The 20,344-nt window shown below is 47.1% G+C and overlaps 1 protein-coding gene and 1 long non-coding RNA gene across 3 annotated transcripts; one reads left to right on the top strand and one right to left on the bottom strand.

Annotated features, from left to right (window-relative positions):
• The first annotated feature begins 1,348 nt into the window (after window positions 1-1,348).
• On the top strand, window positions 1,349-4,765 carry LOC111849364 (uncharacterized). Its single transcript, XR_002839499.2, has 5 exons — window positions 1,349-1,384; window positions 3,681-3,747; window positions 3,826-3,933; window positions 4,020-4,156; window positions 4,551-4,765. It is a non-coding gene; the product is annotated as an uncharacterized lncRNA (long non-coding RNA).
• On the bottom strand, window positions 2,108-20,117 carry LOC111849363 (proto-oncogene vav-like). Of its 2 annotated transcripts, none has more exons than XM_023822175.2 (27): window positions 19,810-20,117; window positions 18,281-18,397; window positions 16,342-16,400; window positions 14,143-14,208; window positions 13,948-14,056; window positions 13,550-13,648; window positions 13,343-13,411; window positions 12,079-12,182; window positions 11,732-11,831; window positions 11,495-11,590; window positions 11,096-11,164; window positions 10,905-10,991; window positions 10,643-10,728; window positions 9,411-9,540; window positions 9,059-9,168; window positions 8,692-8,793; window positions 8,379-8,473; window positions 8,159-8,181; window positions 7,133-7,169; window positions 5,719-5,855; window positions 5,418-5,483; window positions 4,989-5,020; window positions 4,113-4,223; window positions 3,787-3,874; window positions 3,225-3,351; window positions 2,787-2,947; window positions 2,108-2,530 (listed from the first exon to the last, which is right to left on the bottom strand). In XM_023822175.2, the coding sequence occupies exons 1-27, from the start codon at window positions 20,011-20,013 to the stop codon at window positions 2,477-2,479; spliced, it is 2,538 nt and encodes an 845-aa protein (XP_023677943.1). In that variant the 5' UTR covers window positions 20,014-20,117; the 3' UTR covers window positions 2,108-2,476. The 2 variants fall into 2 exon arrangements, with proteins under 2 accessions (XP_023677943.1, XP_023677944.1); XM_023822176.2 differs by having other exon boundaries at window positions 3,231-3,351; window positions 19,810-20,113.
• Window positions 20,118-20,344: the final 227 nt, after the last annotated feature.

Genomic DNA, 20,344 nt, shown 5'->3' with positions numbered 1-20,344 from the left:
AAAAATTATTGCGATATATACGTGTCACGGGTATGTCAGAAATAATATAAGTTATTAATTCCTCCGCACGAGCTGCCAGGAGGGCCTCTGGAGGTGCCAGATGGCACGGTGCTCTTATAAACGCTGCTGGTACACCTGAAATCTCCGCGCTCCCGCGGCGCCGCGCACGATTAAAAGGGGACGCGCAGCGTGTGCCTGCAGTTCTGTGGCCGTCGTTAGAGCACATTCATCAGAGAAATTTAGCCAGTAGTGGGAGAATATGAGTAAAATTCAGCCACGTCAAATGCGCAGAGGATGTGCGAATTTTGGCGAATCTAAACAAAACAAAAGCTTCAAAACATTATATTAACAGAGCACAGCACAACAGGATGTCATGCTTTTATTCACAAGTCGTAGAGAACCAACAATACTAACCGCACGACTAACTGACTGGTATATTTACCGCATCGCAGACTAAGATTGAGATCAAGCATGCTTCGGTTTCCTATGTCATATATCCGTTTTACTGGGTCTAAATAAAGATTTATATACTTTCGATTTTTACTAATTACGTACGTATTAAATTGTTCATGCAGAATTATGTTGACGTGGTTATGTAGCAGAATGTATGACGACATGACTCCCATTAAGCATGCTGGGTGATTGAACAGCCACTGCTCCACGACAGCGCTGCAAAGCCCGAACTGCATCTGATTATACAATGTTCAGAGACAGCTGGGAGGACGAGCTGCTGACTTCAGTGAAATTACACAAATGTTTTCTCCACCTCGGTACGAGGGGCACGATAGTTAGAAACAAATTGCTAACGACAGTGCAGAATTCAACTCTTAAAACAGAGAATTGACACCTCGATTGGAAATGAAGTCGAGAATATTTCACCCATTAAAGCGTGCTACATTTACCTTCCCTTGTTTTGAAATGGATGTGTAAGGTCGTTCGAGGTTAACTCGATACGTGGCTGGAAAATGTATGAGTCAGGATAATATTATGCTAATAGAGCTGCATGACTAGTTTAAAAAAAAAAACAACAACATGATTTAAGTTGCTGGTTAAAGCTTGTGAGAGCATTCTTTCGGAACTGTGTCAATGTCAGAATATAGTGTATTTGCCTAGATTTACAATGCAAAGCTGTACTTGCATTGGGATATATTTGAAAATTTAAGCTTAAGATAGTGTAGTCGTAGGGTCCATTTTACCTAAACCATAATTGGAGGCTTCTCTTGGACGTTACCCTATTGCTCATATGGTGTATGGAATAATAATTAGTATGACTCTAGATAGTAATGAATGTAACTACGGAGCGATTGATTAATTTCGAAATTCAAAAATAATCGCTAAACGCAGAAAAGTTTTTCTTCGAACGCGACGCCACTTCGTGGTGAAGGTGAGTACTGCGGGAATCGGAAACGGTATTAACGTTATAAACTAACCTGCTGTAATTTGTGCGACTTAAAGGAAGAAAAGCTGATGTTAGATGACTTATTGGCTGCTCAGAAATTTTCTGTGCCAGCACTTTGCAAATATACACCGATAGAATCGGACGATATCATATACAAGGATGCATTGCTCTCAGACCTTCAGTATGCTTAAAGCGATTTCGCTTAAAATCCCAGTATTGCCGGTCTGTCTCACTAATTGGGCTTTACATTTATCCCGAACAGGTAGTCCTATTATTCATAATAAATATGTATGAACCGCATTTGACACAGGATCTGCGAGATGACAGTTCTCTCTCGTTTGTCTGCTTATTTTTATCCGGAAATGGAATAATCGAAAATGTTTACAGCTACCTGAGCAAGAAGGAACGAGAACAGTTCCAGTATCTTTCAGGTGTTGATATTGCTGAATGGTAACCGAGAAGAATTAGGCTACTCTATTAACGACGAGCATAATCATATCGAACAAGACTGGTATTAATTGATTTTAAGGGTTATTTTTGTATCTGGTTGAAAGGGGGCTTCATTTAATTGCAAGCAGGTAATTAATAATGATTCTTTAATTGGTTATATTGTCTTCAGTTAATTTGTCTAACTGTGTGATTGGAAACTCATGAGTATAGGCTAGGTGATTAAATGAGTAATTCCAGATTAAATATGGCGATAAAACATTTCCAGACTCAACATGGAAAACGTTTACTTCAATTACCAGTCACTGTAACAGTTTATTATACATAAAAGTATTTGATAAAGAATCTCAAAATATACAATTTCTCAGAATTACATTGGTGTAAACGTGATATTGGGTTAATTTTTAATAATTCGGGGAAACTGCATAGATAGCCTATATTCAGCTGGTACATTTTTATTAAGGTTAGAAAAAACAACTCAAGTATGATTTTTAGATTACGACAATTACGCAAGGTAATCACGGCAGTGATAGTAACAGTGCAGAACATCCTTTGCCCAGCGGTTAGCCATTTTCCCCCTGGTTCCATCTTTCATTTGCGACCTCGTGACCCTGCATCCCAGTAACTCTGTCAACAGTATTCAGAGTAGTTCTCTTGCACGTAATTGGCTGGGAAGAGCCCAATCTTGTTATGCGGAATGAACAGAAGAGACAGACGAGACAGAGAGGAGAGAAAGGTTGTAATAACAAGGATTTTCAGAACATGGAAAATATCAGGCAGGCATGTTGTACCCTCTACAACCACAAGTGGCCAGCACTGCACTCCAGCAAACGTATTAAAACTGAATATAAGGTGAAATAAGACACATCCATCAAACCGGTTATCACAGCCACCCAAGCTATTGTAGAGAGGAGTCGACCTTTTTCAAATTTGAGATTACCTGGCCGTAAGACTCGCCCATCCACCATCCTTCAGGAGTGTCCTTGGAGGTGATTTTCACATCATCTCCCATGCGCAGTGACAGCTCTGATGAGTCACGTGCTGAGAAGTCATACAGCACCCGGGCCCAGCTCAGCGTTGAGGAGACAGACATGTCGCCTGCTGCAGGGGGAGTGTGCTTCAGTATACTTGTGCCATTCTCTGCCTATCAAGGGTACTATCTTGCACGCAGTAACCAGCCCACAGCAAAGAAACAGTATTATCTAATATAACTGCTGTGCTGTGCTGATATCACACAGCTGAGGTTGAGTATTAATGTTGCATTTAGGTTTGGGCTGGTTATTTAGGGACCAGAAGAGTGGGGATCGGTAGGGGACTCTACACTGGCCCAGTGTTAGATCTACACTGGCCCAGTGTGAACTGAGAGGGAGGGACCTACACTCACTCTGTGCGAACTGAAACTGGGTCGTGCTCTGTTCAGGCTCTTTGTAGGAGATGTGCAGGGTTGTGTCCAGTTCCTTAAAGCACTCCTTCAGAGTATTCTGCTGATAGTACTCCACCAGCTCCTACAAGGATGAACAGCAATGGAATCTTGCATCACGAATGCGGGTCGGAGACGGATAAACAGCACTTTACACAGAGCATGCAATTAATTCATCAAGTGTCCTTGTTTCTGTGTTTACCTGTTCAGCTAGCTTGTTTGATGTATTAGTTAATTATCAGAGCTAATATAATTTAATTATTCAGCCCAAGGGCTAAACCACCTTTCTGTGTCAGCTATTGGCCTCCTGGTGTATCCTACTGTAGGAGCAGGCTGGCGCAACCCATTTCAGGGCCCAGCACAAAATTTCATTAACCTAGTTGTCATTTGTCACCTGCCTTCTTGTTCTAACAGGCTGGACAGATTGAGGGGCGCCCCCTGGTGGTTGCTGGACCCTAAGCAGCTGCCCGGCCCTGTGTAGGTGCGTTTCAGGGAGTGACAGGCAAACGGCGACACATACGATTAAGCCTTTGAAGGCTTTCTTCTCGTTTATGTGCAGCATCCCGTTGATACAAGTGATCTTGATGTGCTTGACGTCCGTCTTGATCCTGCGACAGAGCCAGAAGCAGGGCGGCTTAAGTGGGGGGAGTCGACTAGCAATACGAAGGTGCGGCTTTTAATCATTGATCCTCTGCCGAGGTGAGATACACTTCCAGCCTCTTTTTAAACCGGCTGCATCTTCTAATGGAACAGCTCAAGGGAAAGTTCCGCTTGAGGGCAAAACAGCGAAGCACGTCCTAGGATTTGAGCCAGCAACCTTCTGGCGCAGCAGTCTGAGGTTCTCACTTGATGCTGATGGCGAAGTCGTCATACTCCTTCTGCCGGACGAGGTAGGTCCCCTCTGGCCGAGACATTAGCAGGCTCTTCGCTACGTGCCTGTCGATGTTTCCTGCAAACCTGCAGAAGGCCACAGATGGGAGTAGGGAAGGGACCGCCGAATATTCAACCAATGGTGTGACTGACAAGGCCTGTAAATCACTGCCTGGTCTAAGCCAATGGCAACTAACGAAGCAGACAACAGGAAGTGAGTTAATCCTCAAGCCCACAGACTGGGATTTTGCAACCTCTAAGTCCTAGTTACTATAGATGCTGTATTGATATCTTATGTTATAGTAGGGTGGTGTGCGTAGAGTGGGACGTCCCACATGAGGTCATGTATATGGCGGGGGGGGGGGGTGTAACACGGGTACGAGTAGCAATCTGTGTTTCTCGTCATGCATACAGAATGCTGCAAGGAACAATGAAAAACGGGAAGAGGGGAAGAAAGAAAGCCAGAAGGGGACGGAGGAGAGGAACCAAAAACTCATGAGCAAGGAGAAGACAAGTGACTCTGGGCAAACTCTGGGGAGGCAAGGATGGCTGGATGCCCCCAGGCACAGTGACATCACAGAAAACAGAGAGAATGGGCCAGCTGTAATAAAACGAGGGAGTAAACTGTGTTTATGGTTAAAGTCCATCAATGAGTCCGTTCTCCAAGCAGACCAATACAACATACGGTGTTATGTGTATAATAGACTGGACCAAAGCTTTCACCATCTCATATAATCAGGTATGGGAGAAGAGCCTTCTGCAGGAACTTGTGTTGTTTGACGCTGTGTGCAGAAGGAGGTTAAAAATGCAATAAAAAGATAAAAATGAAAGCCCAGGCCTCCCTCTACTCACCATGGGAACGCCTCCAGGTCTGTCTGCGGTTTCTGTGTGGAGAGAGGAATTAAGAATATTGGATGGAGGCAGACGTTATTATCTTTAAGCACATCGAACAGCCAGAACAGGCATCAGGGAACTTTTCAGCGCAGCCAAAAGAATGGTCTCTCTCACTGGGGGCTGCTGAAGTCGCACATGGGTGTACAGGTCAAGGCTGTGGAGGGACCACACTCCCTGCATGCTCAAAACAAGCTGCTAAATCGATATGAACCTTAGGGAACAAAACCAGATATATCTAGATGTTGGAGTTAATTGAGCTTTTCCTTGATCTCCAGGCACGAACGAATATGTTCTGCTCGGGCATTAAACGGCTGTAACTATTCCCTCAGTAATGGATCTGCATTGACCATCGGATCCAGCGACCTCAGTCCATCGACAGTGACTCACAGGGGTAAACGGTCCGACGTTGCTGCCCGGGAACCATCCTGATTCACCGGTTCCCAAGTTCCGGCCCTAGGACAGAAGAAACTCTCAGTTGGCAAACATATAAAGAGGATTTTTATTTCATTTTTGTGTTGCTTGGCAACATGGAAGAGCCTTGGATCAACATGACTGGACACAGGCAGTCGCCAAGGGCGCCACCTTCTGGTGGGGCTGCCAACTTACCAAGCCAGTTTCACTTTGTCTCGGGGTCAGGGCCCCAGTTTACTGACCAGTTAGCGTGCGAGTCTGCCACCAACCTACTCACCTCCCACCACTGCTGCGTCCTATTGGCTGTCAACAGCTCGATGATGTCACCCACGGACAGACGGAGTGCCAGGCAGCCCCCCCCGGGAGGTGGAGGTCTCCCGCAGTACTCCTGAAGCACCTCCATCCTTGGCATTTCTGGAGAAGAGACAGTACTTTTAGAATTTGGTTATGGTGGGGCCATGATTCAAAAAGGAGCAAATCTTATTAGCCAATGACATGTTCTGAATTAGTGAGTGACAGGGGAGGCGGCGCCCCAGGGGGCCAATCAGCTTTCAGCTGGGGCTGGTGCCAGCTCTACACCCGTTTGGGGTGCCAATGGACACTCTGTAAGCAGGGCAGGTGCATCTCTCAGGTGCACAGTCAGGTTCTCTCATCTCTGGGGTCACGCTCGCGTAGGTCACTTTAAAAATGCAAAAGACTTGGGCACTTCCATACCCAGATGGGTGGCTCAGCACCAGCAGAAGCCAGCACACTTCATACTGCCTTATACTGGCGGCCATTTGAGGTAAACGGAGGCGTCTGGCTGTAACTGGGACAGGAGCCGCCTAGTCTGTGAGCACCTTCATATTCAGCGGCAGGGGGGACGCAGGAACCCCGGAAATGGAGCCTCAAAGCATGAGGAGGACGTGCTGGTTCCTGATGAAGCTTAAGCCAGTCACAGAAAGCAGCACTGTAACCCCCCCCCCCCCCCAATGAAACAGCAGCACTGTATTCAGGCACTAGAATGAGTGCCCCCCCCCCTCAACATCACAGAGTGGCGACAAACTTATAATCGGTAAGGGTGGGGCTTCTCTGATAAGCCTGAGACCAATGGTGCTTTTCCACTGCCACCAAGAACCAAGCTGAACCTGAACCATACCACAGCCGTATACTACTGAGAACCTGTAGAGTTGATTGGGATGTAAAAAACACAAACCCTAAAAGCATCCTAATTGGTCCCTACTCATCATGTGGCCCATCCCTGATTTGATCCCGGCAGTTACACCCTCTCATTGCCTGATTGGTCACCTGGTCACCCTACACAAAGTAAACAGCATGGTGGATATGGAAGAGTTGCTTTCAATAACACTGTCACTACCAACTAAATAGCATGTTAAACATTGTGACTGCTGCATATTTTCGCAAAAAGAAACTAAGTTACCGTAATGTGTCGATGCATGCATGCTCAATGAAGGCTAATGGATAAAACAGACTAAGTCCAGTGTGGATGAAAATATTTTCATAAACGTGAAAATGCCTGTGGGGACGGAGATTGTTTTTTCCTGAAAACTCAAAAACGTAGCAGTGCGGACGTAGCCTTTGACCCTCACCCTGCATGATTCATTCACTCTGTGTGTTCAGAGCACCATCTGGAAGTGCAGTGGCAAGAAATGAGTATCACCAGCATCTTATAAGATACTCAAAGCCCTCACCTTTATCTGCTTCCAGTGCTGGTCGTTTGGGTTCTCGCTGCGGAAGAAACTAGAGTCAAACACGCCAAAAATAGCTGGTCTCTGCCCAATAAGGACTAAATAAGCAAGAAAGTTAAAACTGGCTCAGGACTTGAAGGCCTTGATGAAGGTCCCAACAGTGATTGGGTTACTCTGCTGGCCATGGGATTTGAACCCATAAACATCTGTTATTTAGGTGGCACACAAGCACATGTTAAAAAAAGCACCGAAAACATCGGACTCATTTTCTCAAGTTGTTTCTGTTTCAGGCAACGTATCTGCAAATATCAGGTCGCGAGTAAATATGGAGCACAGAGCTGTCGCGAGTAAATATGGAGCACAGAGCTGCATCTGTGGTGCTGCCAGCAGAGGGCGCCCTGTGTTCTTATGGCGGAATTAACAAGCAGGCCCTCTGCACTGTTTGCAGATTTAAGGTGGCTGTACCCTTCAGATAAGATTGACGTCATTTTAGCAATATGATGTCATATGAGCCGCGATCCGCACTGCCTGTGTAGGATCCAGAAGGCAAACTTTATCCCTTGTTCTGATTCCACCAACTGGTCCATTCATGACCGCGAGTGTCGTTTAAATCGTTGGCTTCCCTTTCTGCGCTGCCTCTAGTATTAAACCAACAGTGGCTCTCAATAAAGATAGTAACTTCCTTTTCAAAAGAATTGTCACCTGCTTTCTTGAAATGACTCACACACTCCACACAATATGTTTTTTTTGCACTGTCTGTGTGGGTCTGCTTCATCAAAAACATTTTGAGTCCTATGGGGCTTGTGGCATGACATGGCCCCATGGTCTAGTGTGTTCTGTTTAAAGAACGCAGGCGATTGTCCTGCCAACGTGTTCAATTTCATCTCTCGTTTTCGTTTTCGTTTGAAGTATACAGCCGCCTTCAGAGACTGTGTCTCCCACAGATCATCAAGCTCACAAAAGTTTGCCATTTGCCATTAATAATGTCCATTAATGCTCAAAAAAAAATAACAATCTAGAAAAACTTACCCTTCTCATGGTGCCTGAATGCTCTAGAGAACCAAAAAATACAGGAGATTATATGAACTGAATAAAAAGAGCAGAATCATTAATAAATGAAACGTTTGCAGTTTTTCTAGCAGAATGTCACAAGCCCTCTTGATAGAAGGTGATGGTTTTGTGTAAAACTATCACACGAGGCCACATGAAGCACACAGCCAATATGAAGGTGAGGTGAGGGGGGGGTCACCTGACTTTTTCTTGCAGACAGAAACACGATCCAGGCACTCCTTGTGAGCAGAGGTTGAGCAGACAGTACAGCGGTAGCCCTGGTAGAAGATACCTCTGAGGGAACAGGAGGGAGGCTGTTGGAACAGGCTGGAAGGTGACCCAACTTGTCACCACAGATGACAAACATGCTTTGACCTGGCAGTACCCTTCTCTCAGGGTCGAGCCAACTTTTGGTCACACAGCTAACCAAAATGGCCGCCATGTAAGACCCGGTTGTTAGCATTATTAGCATCCCCATTTTTGCACTGATTTTGCCTCCAAATGAGCCTCACCTGAGGAGCATATGACAGGCCACACAGGATACGGTCTCCCCAAAGCTGTGCATCTCAAAATCATGGTTGTTGGCCCTCTTGCCCTCGGGAAACACATTGGAACTGGCAACGAAGGAAAATCATTGGACAGAGCCAGAGACGTGTTGCCAATTTAGCTACAGGTCAGTCATTACCAGAACACTGACACAGAATAATGAAAAAACCGGCAGCATAAATTTAGCTTGTCATTTCCTGTGGGAGGAGCCTTCAGCTGACACACGGACACTCAGACAATCTGGGAGCCATTACTGCACATTCAGTACAGTATACTAAAAAAGTGCACAGCAGCAGTTAACGATGACCTCATACTGTCACGTGCAATGCTTACAAGGCGATGGTGAACTGTTCAACCCATTTCCTCTTCAGCTCCTTGGTTTTGCAGTACAGTTCGAAATTGCGATGTCCGTAGGAATCCGCCAGAACGAACAAGTGCGACCACTGAAACACAGAAGGGCTCAGCATCAGAGACCACCAGGCCATCGATGAGTAAAGCATGACAAAGCAGCATAACCCTTGCCCTGTGTATGCAACACAGCGCATGCAACACAGCGACCTAGACTGACTTCTTCAAAACTGTTAGACAAATAAAGTCATTAACTTCTTAAATTCTCTAACAAAGAAATGGAGGGAAATGGAGGGAAGATGAAGTGCTTCAGGAGAGCTTGAGGAACACACTGGACCTTCTTGTCCTTCTCCTCGATGTCATCCGAGAGCCGGTAGTGTTCCAGCTCCACGATCTCCTTCAGGCCCATGACGTCCCCGCTCTTCCTCTTACACACCACCATGGCCATGTCGAAGAGGAAGATGTACCTGAGGGGAAGGGGGAAGTGCACAGTCGGTTGGGGCAGGAAGTACTCAAAGGCACGTAATACCCATATTATAGATTCGATCCTGTTTGTGCCGCTATTTGTATGGCCACACCCACACAAGCAAACATCGGAATAATGGGCGCGTTCGACTTGGGCTTAGGTCTGTCTGCAGCTGACGTGACGTGGAGCGCGATCTGCCAGCAGCTGCAGGGGTGGAGTATAAACTGACTGCAGCCAAGCTGGACAAATACCGCTCATAGTCTGCGAGACCTGACTGCAATGGTCGCACTGCCAGAAGGGTGTAGATAAATCTATACAAATATCACCTGCATGCACATTACTTCTTTTACAATAACCAACTCCTGATCCAAACTGTTAGCAGTGGAAAAAAAATAAACTATTGTGTATATTGGCCCTGTGTAAAAAGATAGCTGCCAGGAAAAAGATCAAATACATGTATTTCAAGGATTCAAAGTTTTTATTGTCATGTACAGAGTACAATGCAATTCTTACTTGAATGCCTTCTTCAGAGACTGGACAATTAAACAAATAAAGCAGCGCAACTTTACAGTAACTAACAATAAATAAACCACTAACTTACATGTACTATTAGAGCATTTATGTCATTTATTTAAACTTTATTTTGCCAGGTAAATTAACTGAAAACCAGTTCTCACTGCTTTACGTGATATTCGGGAGAAATAGCAGACAACGCATCGGAACTTCCTAGGATACAAACGTCATACGTGTGACTAAAATCTTCAGCCAATAAGGGCAAAGTTGTGTCGTCACGGAGGCGGTTCCAGTTTGTGCTGCACGATCTGTCTTAAGTCGTCTTGCTCTCGCGAGGTTTTCGTACCATGTGACATGGTGACGCGTGGTTTTGCAACGGCGGTTCAAGTCAGACCAAAAAAATCTAACCATGATGCATTGCGTCAGGACCAGAATGCATTGCTTTAAGCCAGCGCTGTAAGCAGCTGCAGAAGTCGAACGCACCCAATAGTTCACATAGCTATACCCATTTTGATAGTCATTTACATAACCACACCCACACATTCACCATGGATCATTATCAGACAGCTGTATAGGAAGTAATTCCCCACCTGTCCTGTTTAGATTTTTTCTCCGGGGTGCATATCTTCAGTTCCCCATCAATCCTGGGGCGGCCATAACGCGCAAGTGATTGTCTCTGAGAAGAAAGAGGAAGTCAGTAGATTCTGAGGTTGTGATGCAGAGAAACTCGACCCAGAAGCGGGAGACCGACGGCTGGCCTGGGGACGTCAAACCCTTGAAACCTTGAGAGATTTCAGGTGCCCAGAGCACAGATTTACAGTCGATCCTGACCGTGTCGGGCACCAGTCTCACCATGTTCTCGATGGACAGTTGGAAGGAGGTGATTTGCCGAATTATCTCATTGTCCCGTTTGACCTCGTTGACACACTGCGCCAGGTCCTGCGCGGAGAACCCGGGAGGGGAGGGAGAGCAGGGGAAGAGTGAGAAAAGGTATAAATAAAACACAGAGAAACACACACACAGCAGGGGGTGGGGACAATCACCCGCATGGCATCCAGGGCTGAGCGCAGGTTCTCCTTCTCCGCTTGAGTGACGGTGTGTTTCAGCAGTTCCTGACAGCACAGGAAAGCAGGGACCAGCGACATGATCAGGCAGCTGAGAATGTTCACTCATACAGAAACACCCAGATAGGAAGGGCAATCTGGCTTTGTGCCAGGAGAAGATGAGGCACTATGCTTCGAAAAAATAGCTGCTTAGACCTGACAGTAGAGCAGAGGCACCCAAAATTTTGATATCAAATATACTCTACTGCACCCATTTAAACAGTCAGCTGGTAGATTAGAGATTAACTCACACACACAGCCTGCTGGGACTCAACGCTGACCAAATGCAGAAGTAGGCGTGTTGACAGGCTTTAGGTACCTAAGTGTGGTTCTGTTTACCTGGAGAAGTAGGTGATATTTGAGCACTCTCTGCATGGGAACCATCAGTAGGTCTCGAAGGGTAAATCTCCCGTTGTTGGCATGCTGGGAACAATCCTGAATGGGGAGCGATGGAAATCAGCACAGAGAAAGTCAAGAGGAAGCCAACAGGGCGGAGATATTAGCAAGGCAGCTAGAGCATGGCTCCCTTCTACCAAGAGGAAGAAACCCCACTTCCAAACCCTGGCCACGGCTGACCTTCAGCGCTGTCTGCACGTTCGTGTAAGTGTTAGACAGTTGGTCCAAGTGCTTGGTGGCTTCTTCCACCTGGCTGCAGTAGCGTCCATAGAGGAGCAGTCTGCAGAGATATTTGGGGAAAGAGCTGAGGTGGTGCCAGGTGAAGCATTAGATCTCTGAGAAGCAGTGCTTCACTGCCAGGCGAAGCATCAGATCTCTGAGAAGCAGTGCTTCACTGCCAGGTGAAGCATCAGATCTCTGAGAAGCGGTGCTTCACTGCCAGGTGAAGCATCAGATCTCTGAGAAGCGGTGCTTCACTGCCAGGTGGACAGAAGAAGCAGTCTCAGCAACCTCTTGAGCTGATGTACCTGTTTTTGTAGCTGATAAACACCTGGTGGAGATTCGAGGCTCCGCACATGAAGATGGAGTGATGGGTCTCTTCAAGCAGCCCACGATGAGTCTCCGCCAAGTCCTATGAAATCCAGCAGGGCCATAAAGGGAGGGAAGTTAGAAGGATTCCAAGGGCCCCTGAGAGATAAGGAACCTAACAAATTTGAAACAGAACTGGACTGGTCTAGATTGAGGGCCTAATACGATATACTTTCATGCGTTCCAAAATCTCCAGTGGCACCCCTGATCAAGTCAACACACATACATACACACACACACACACACACACACACACACAGGTTTGTAATTATATATTTGTGGGGACTCCTCTTCTATGGGGAAAACTCTAATCCCAACATGATGACCTTAACCGCTACCCAGCCCTAACTTTAATCATAAGTAACCAAACAAAATATGAGGAGACTTGGCATTTTTAGTTTTTTGGTTGCATTCGTAGGTCTCTGTGGGGACCTGAAAAATGGTCCCCACAACATCAAAAAAAGATCCTTTTATTCATGGGCGACATTCAGTCCCCACAATGTAATATGAACCTAATCCACACACACACACAGAATAAGATATTAAGTAACATTCAGAAACAGAGTACACGTTTCAAGAATGTTAGGAGAGGCTATAGTGGTTTTCATGGCTTGTGTGGCACTGGTCTGTGTTCGTCTTGCCCACTCCGATTAAAAGGGCCAGCTGCACTGAACTCAGGACAAGACGGCAGATGAAGTGGAACATGTGACCAGGCCAGTCAGGCTCAGGTTTGGACTGGATCTGGTTTTGTTATGGCACCTTCCCGGTTTCAAATGTGCATCTGTGTGTGTGAAGGCATCTCAGCGCAGGACCACAAACGGAACTACATGAGGAACTCGGCCAAGCTGAGCACCTCTAACAGGGACCCTTGCAGCAGGGACCAGCGTTAACGACGTATAAAAATCAAGGGAAAGAATAATACAACAATAACACTTTGGGCCTGAATTGGGAGCCAAACATCAAAGTCCTGCTGGTGACTCCATGGAGGAGGTGGCTGATTTGTCGTCGCCATTCACACAATGTTATTCCAAGCGAATCCAAATAATTGCCTATATTTCTTAGTCAGGCGTTTCTCACGCATCTGCTCGAGCGGCGTCGGCTAACGGCGCGCCGGATACCGAAACCTGTCCGATAGCTACGCGACATTTAGATCCAGGAGATGTCAGCCAGACCATGAGAAGGTCGAGAAACAGGGAGGCCGACCTCTACGTTGATGAAGATAGTCTCGATGTCCTGCGGCTGCAGAAGTCGCTGCAGGGGCCTCATGAAATGCTGCAGGTGGCGAGAAAACGCAAGAATTTAACATGCTACCCAACCCAATGGGCCCCCAACATGTTCAGCAGACCCCAGACAGAACGTACACAGCAGGTCTAAAGACAGACGCTACATCACCCAGCATCTGTGTGATACCTGTATGATGGACTCCAGTGTGCTGCTGTACTTCTCCTCTGTCTGTGCTATCTCCTGAAGGCAACAGCTTCTCTTGTCCACCTCTTTGGCCGGCTGCTCCTACGACAAGAGTTGAAGACCCCCTCAAAATGACAGCAGGTACCAGACCTACCTCAGTTCTGTGAACCTGGTTCATCGTTCTGCTCCAGGTGTTCTTATCAAGACCAATCTGCCTCAAAGACCCACGAGTGCTCTTTCCATCACAAAAGGCTGTGTCCCTAATTCTGGCTATGACGGCCTGAGTTCTACATGGCCACACTATACGGCTCGAAATCCAAGGACACGTCTTTCCCATCTTTTGCTTGGGGCCAGGTGTAATTTTTCCCTTCCTGTTCCTCAGTCTGGGTTGGAACCCTTACCCACTCTGGAGGTTCTTCCGACCTCATCAGGTCCTCGTAAATGTCTCCGCCCTCGTCGCTCTCGTCCTCCACGCAGTCGTACAGGTCGTCGCCGCCATCCTCCATGCAGCTGCAAAGAAGCGGGGCTACTGAAAGCCGAAAGCAAGCAGACGCACACCGTGTACGCGCGTGCACGGGCATGCTCAGAGAACCCACTCTATTTCCTCAGACAGGCCGCTGTAGATGTCCTCATCAGGGAGACAGGGTTCCACCGGGAACGGCCTAAAGGCAAGAACAAAGGCAGGAACAAAGGCAGGCTCAGTACAAAAACACATCCCAGGAGAATCAAAGCATGTATATGAACAAGGAACCATGGAAGTTACTGTATTCTTTGTAAACACACACGAGGAATTAGACATTTCTCACATGAGTTTTTGTTACTAGATATCTGCTAGATAACTGATAGATGTCTTTTGCTAGATAACTGGTCTTGATATTGCAGTTGGGCACAATTTTTTTTCTCCATCATCTTCAGATAAGTCACATGACAAAGCACCTCTATTTCGCCACATCTTGCCTTTGACACATTAACACCCAAGTCGTTCAGAAGATTATTCTCGTCTAGAATTGTCATACATTACCCCAGGGTACCCAGTGTTAAACAGTGTTGCGCAAATAACTGATAATTAGCAATTAGAAAGTTACTTCATTCAAAAGTAATTCAATCACTTTAGCAATTACTGCATGAAAAAATGATTTTTTACTAAGGAAAAGCAGTGCTTCACTTACTAAGTTTTGTGTTACTTCAATTCTCTTATTAATGCATACATACGTTGCCGGAATGTTGGTTTAAGATTAGAATGACTTTATATGATCACGTTTCATTTAGGACTGTTAACAATATTTAAATTATTACATAAGCTAATGTGTGTTTCACCAAGCGTATTGCTGTCAATAGTTTTGCTTTAATCAGTTCAGCGCAATGGTTAGGCCTTTTGTTTCTGGTTCTGTTACATTGTTAATATTTATAATAACAAACATATAACTTTTAATCAGTTAAATTGTTTGTTTGGTATACGGTTTTAAACAGCTTGCTTGCATGCGGGGTCAACAGGACAAATCTATCCTATAGTATATAAATTTATAAAGTATAATCCTGTTGTGGGTTATATAGCCTAATTAGGAAAAATAACAGTAGGCTAAATGTGGCATAGTGATCTCGATTGTGTTGCTGTTGAAATACACGGTGCAGACATGGGGGGAATGTCGGACCAATATTCAGTAGCGACGTCTCTGCAACGTTGTGCTAGTGAGCAAAGGACCTGACAGAGATGCATTGGTGATGGATTTTCAAACATGACGGAGAAATCGTGCCAAAGCTTGTGCGCTGTCTGGGTATTTATGGTATTTTAGTGTTGTGGCTGTGACCGTGCGAGACAATGCAACTGTTACATTTTATTAGAATTAAGCGATCGGCGGTCATTGTTGACACACCACAGCACACAACAAGGAAATGCATCCTCTGCATTTAACCCATATGTGCTTGGCAGTGCTTGGGGGCGGTACCTTGCTCAGGGTACCTCAGTGGTGCCTTGCTGGTGGGGGATTCGAACCTGCAAGCTTTCAATTACGAGTGCTTCCCTAACCATTAAGCCACCACTGCCCATTTTTATTTTTTATTTAGATTGATCTATCACTGTACCTAATATCACCCATTCATTGGGTACTAAGGTCAGATGGCGTTAGATCATAAACAAAATATTAGGGCTGCATTAGTCCATTTAAACTGCAGTACTTGTACTCGCCTTATTTCATTTGGAAAGGTATTTAGCTACATTACTCATCACTGCCAAAAGCAGTGAAATTACAGTAATACGTTTATAACGCATTACTAGCAACACTGGTGCTAAATAACAGGATAACATTTAATGTTAAAACTGCATCGCGTGATACGGCCAGGTGTTACTGAACTGGCATGCACCACCTACAACAACAGTATGTGCGTAAAGAGCCGCAGAGGTAAGCAATGCATTCTGGGAAACGAGCAGTATACAACTTAATCTCATGACAAATAGTAGCTAAAAAGCTTAATCTTAATTTTTTTATATTCATATTTAAATATAAATAGTTGTAATCCTATCAGTAAAGTATGAGGTTTTAAATCAGCTAAGTGATACAGCAGAAATAGTTCCGACACAAGCTGGGATCAAATCTCTTCCATGGCTCTGTGTGTGTATGGAGTTTGTATGTTCTCCCCGTGTTCTCCCCGTGTTCTCCCCGTGTTTTTGTGGGGTTTCCTCCAGGTAAACACTGGTCTAGAATAATACACAGTCAGTGTGTCGCTCTGGTTGTGGTCTCTCCAACGTTACATGTAAGGTGGTGTTTGGTTGGGCGGTGGCGTGGTCACATGCTTACTCTATCCCTCTGTGCCTTGCCATGGTGGTGTGTGACAAGCTGGACAAGGAGTCGATGACCTGGGATTGGGACACACACACACACACACATAAAAGTACATTTTAAGTGAGCAAAAGGACATCTAAGCTCCTGCTGAAATCAGATAGCTACCCTGCCCTCGATGACATCGACAGCACTTCAGACCTTGCCGTGTGCCTGTTATATCTCAGTTGGTCCTCTGGCTAGTCTCTCCACTGAAACCCAGACTCGTTAACCAGCTGCTAGTACGCTTGCAGACTATCAACTGGTTAGTACCAACGGTATCTTCCGTTATGGGAATTTTAAGGGAAGGAGGCGACTCGGGCTGGGAATTCGCATGCAGGCGCAAAGAGAAACTGCGTGAGAGGTAACACATCACTTAGGTTTGGGTTTTTAATTACAGCAAGAACTGAGACACATTACCTCTGGCAGTTTGGTTTGAAAAAGCCCTGACCAGAGATCCTAAATGCACTCAATTACAGATTCAATAATGCATGCGTGCATAATTGTCTATATAGGTATACTTCCCGTTTTCTGCAACTGCTTGTCCTATGCAGCGTCGCAGGGGGTCCAGGGCCTACAGACACAATGCAGGGAACAACCCAGGATGGGGCACCAAGCCATCGCAGGGCACAATGCAGGGAACAACCCAGGATGGGGCGCCAACCCATCACAGGGCACAATGCAGGGAACAACCCAGGATGGGGCGCCAACCCATCACAGGGCACAAGGAAGAACAACCCAGGATGGGGCACCAAGCCATCACAGGGCACAAGGCAGAGAACAACCCAGGATGGGGCACCAAGCCATCGCAGGGCACAATGCAGGGAACAACCCAGGATGGGGCACCAAGCCATCGCAGGGCACAATGCAGAGAACAACCCAGGATAGGGCACCAAGCCATCACAGGGCACAGTGCAGGGAACAACCCAGGATGGGGCACCAAGCCATCACAATTTGGCGTCTCCAATTATCCTCAGCATGTTTTTGGACTGCAGGGGGAGTACCTGGAGGAAACCCCACAAAAACACGGGGAGAACACGGGGAGAACACGGGGAGAACATACGAACTCCATACACACACAGAGCCATGGAAGACATTTGATCCCAGAGACGTGAGGCGACAGCACTAACTAATAATAATAATAATAATAATAATAATAATAATAATAATAATTGATACTCGTGGGGAAATTGTCTTTATGCCTCCCTCAACTTGCTCTTTGTAGAGTAAGCTGCCCGCGAAGGGCAGCCACCTGTAGGGGCCCCCAGGGAGCTGGGGGTTAAGGGTCTTGCTCAAGGACCCGCAGACGTGTTGAGGCTGGGTTTAAACCGGTGACCTTGTGATTACAGGCACACAGACTTAGCCCACTGAGCCACACGCTGCCCCCCTAATGCACCACCATGCCACACAAACTTTTCTGCACCCACCCCCTCCAAATAACTAGTTAACCCCATAACATGGTTAAAGTTCATTACCCGGTCTGTCAATTTTGTAAAGAGGAAGTGACACATATCTACATCTAATTTCACCGAACATAATGTCCAGGGTGAATAGCCAAAAGCGGTCACACACATGTACACGCACACGCACACACACACACACGCTCGCACACGCGCACACACACACACACACACACACACACACACGCAACAGTGAGAGCCCACAGACATTTAACACTATAAAATATGAGAAAGCTCACATTTCACATGGGCGAGCGTGTGCAAACACACAGACACTCACACAGACACACACACACATAAGGTTTCGAAGGACAGGGGTGACAGCTCATAAGGGAACAGACGGTCAGATCTTCTGCTTTCACGTCCAGGCACAGTGAGTTTTGAGGGGGAGGAGTAAATGTGACATACATTTGTGAGCCTCGACAGCCCCAGGACAGGGGATCCAAAGGGCCTCTCACCTTCTCAAAGTTGCGGAGGTCAAAGAGGTCAAACGCCTCAAAGAGCTCACTCGTCCTCATCCCGAAGTGGACCTCGCAGGCACCGAGGAAGGTCCTGATGTTCTTCAGGCAGAAGAACTGTGGGACAGACATGCCAGTCGGTTTGAGAGGGCCGAGCGGTGGCAAGGAGGACTTTGCCGTGCAAATTTGGATGGCAGTGAAGCCAGCAAGCAGGAAGTCACACTCAGATGCATTTGACATGGTGAGACAAGCGTCTGTGAAAGTGTGTGACTTTTTTGACAAAAAATAGACAGACAGCAGCAGAGCAGTCCAGCTCCGTCGGTCACATGGGGAGGAGTAGCACTCTCCAGACAAACACCAACTCTACCAGCTAACCAGATGGCAGGGTAGGGGGGTGGCAAGAGGCCTGAGCCTACCAGTGCGAAAAGGAGCAAACTTCAGTAGCGCAAAGATGCTATTTTCACTCATGCAACCCCAACACAAGCCCAGGCTCGAGCAGGCCCTCAGACTCTACAGACGACAGGCGGTGAATGAGAAAAAACACGCATCAAAGACTCATTTCCTCTGTACCCCTAATAAAATCTGTCATTCCGGATCGTCTCCCATCTATACTGTTTCCCACTGCCGATATTTTAGTGGGGACATGGGTTAGAGCACAGGTGTCAGACTCCAGTCCTGGGGGGCCGGAGCCCTGCACATTTTTGGGTTTCCCCTCGTTTAACACACCTGATTCAACTTCTTGTGCTAACTACCACATAGCAGTTGAGCTGAATCATTTGTGATGGAACAGGGAAAGAACTAAGCTACACAGGGCTGCGGCCCCCCAGGACTGGAGTTTGACACCCCTGGGCTAGAGTGAGATCTGGAGTCAGGTGGGAGGGTATGCCCGGGGGGGGGGGGGGGGGGGGGTCAGAGGCTGGGAGAAGAAACTGGGACAGGTCTTCCAGTTGCACTCTTGAATGAGGTTCCTGTCACATGTTATTCCAGTGAAACCAACCCAGCAGAACCAAAACTGGCATGTTGCCCTATTTATTGAGAGAAGAGGAAAAAAAAAAAGAAAGAGACTTTCCTTCAGTAGCCACTTAAGCTAATCTAATAATAAAATAAAATTAATTAAATCTAATTCATAAAGGTGAGAAAATTGGCAGCAGTGATTAACTGTATCAAGTGATACATTTATCGGTTCTACATTGGCTTCCAGCAGCCCTGGTTATACACTCGTTACAAAACACAAAAGAGAAAATAAAACAACATTGCAAAAAGGGGAAAAGAGCAAACCTTTGACCCAAAACCGATACGAAGCTGCACGCTAAGCAGCGCCGCAACTGTGCTGCTTTACTGGCTGCATGCAAAGCAGGACCTGGGGGGTCGATAATTAATCAGAGCTAGTGGTCTCCGAAAAATGGGGCACGCATCCTGACCCCGGGGCGGGTAACGACGCCGCTGCTTCACTGAGTCACGACATCGTAGACGGCGGTGACGGCAGCTCTGGAATTAAGTGGGGGGGGGGGAGGGGAGAGCGGGCTCACCTGCGACATCTGCGGCCGCAAGACGATCTCGCGCTGGCTGATGCATTGGGGCTTCAGGTTGTTGAGCAGCTGGCAGAGCAGGACGCCGTCGCGCAGCGCGTACGCCAACTCGCACACCTGCGCGCTGTCCCACACCAGCCGGTGGGCGGAGGGCAGCACCTGGCAGCGCACCAGCCAGGAGGCACACTGCCTCCAGAGATCCATGGCGCCTCGACCCCGGCGAGCAGATCGCCGGCACCCAAGCGCGTGCAGGCCGGCCGGACCCTGACTGCAGAAGACGCACTCGCTCGCTCTCCGAGCGGGGAGGCGCCTGCGGCTGGGTGGGGGGGGGGGGCCCAGGGAAAGCCTTCTCAGTACTAATCAGCCCCCGCTTCCTGTTACCAGCACTGTGCGGCGCTGAGACTCGGGGCCGCCCACGAGTGGCGAGGCACCGCAGTGAAACCGAGAGTAAAGATGAACATGTGCAGCGTTAGCGACTGCCCCCCCCCCCACCCCCTTTATGCCCGTAAGTCACTCACTGGGAGGGCTCTCATCT

This window comes from Paramormyrops kingsleyae, chromosome 22 (genome assembly GCF_048594095.1).
Source record: "Paramormyrops kingsleyae isolate MSU_618 chromosome 22, PKINGS_0.4, whole genome shotgun sequence".
In the NCBI taxonomy this organism is placed as follows: domain Eukaryota; kingdom Metazoa; phylum Chordata; class Actinopteri; order Osteoglossiformes; family Mormyridae; genus Paramormyrops; species Paramormyrops kingsleyae.
Note: the sequence above shows the minus strand (reverse complement) of the source record. Positions and strands in the feature narration are given on the sequence as shown.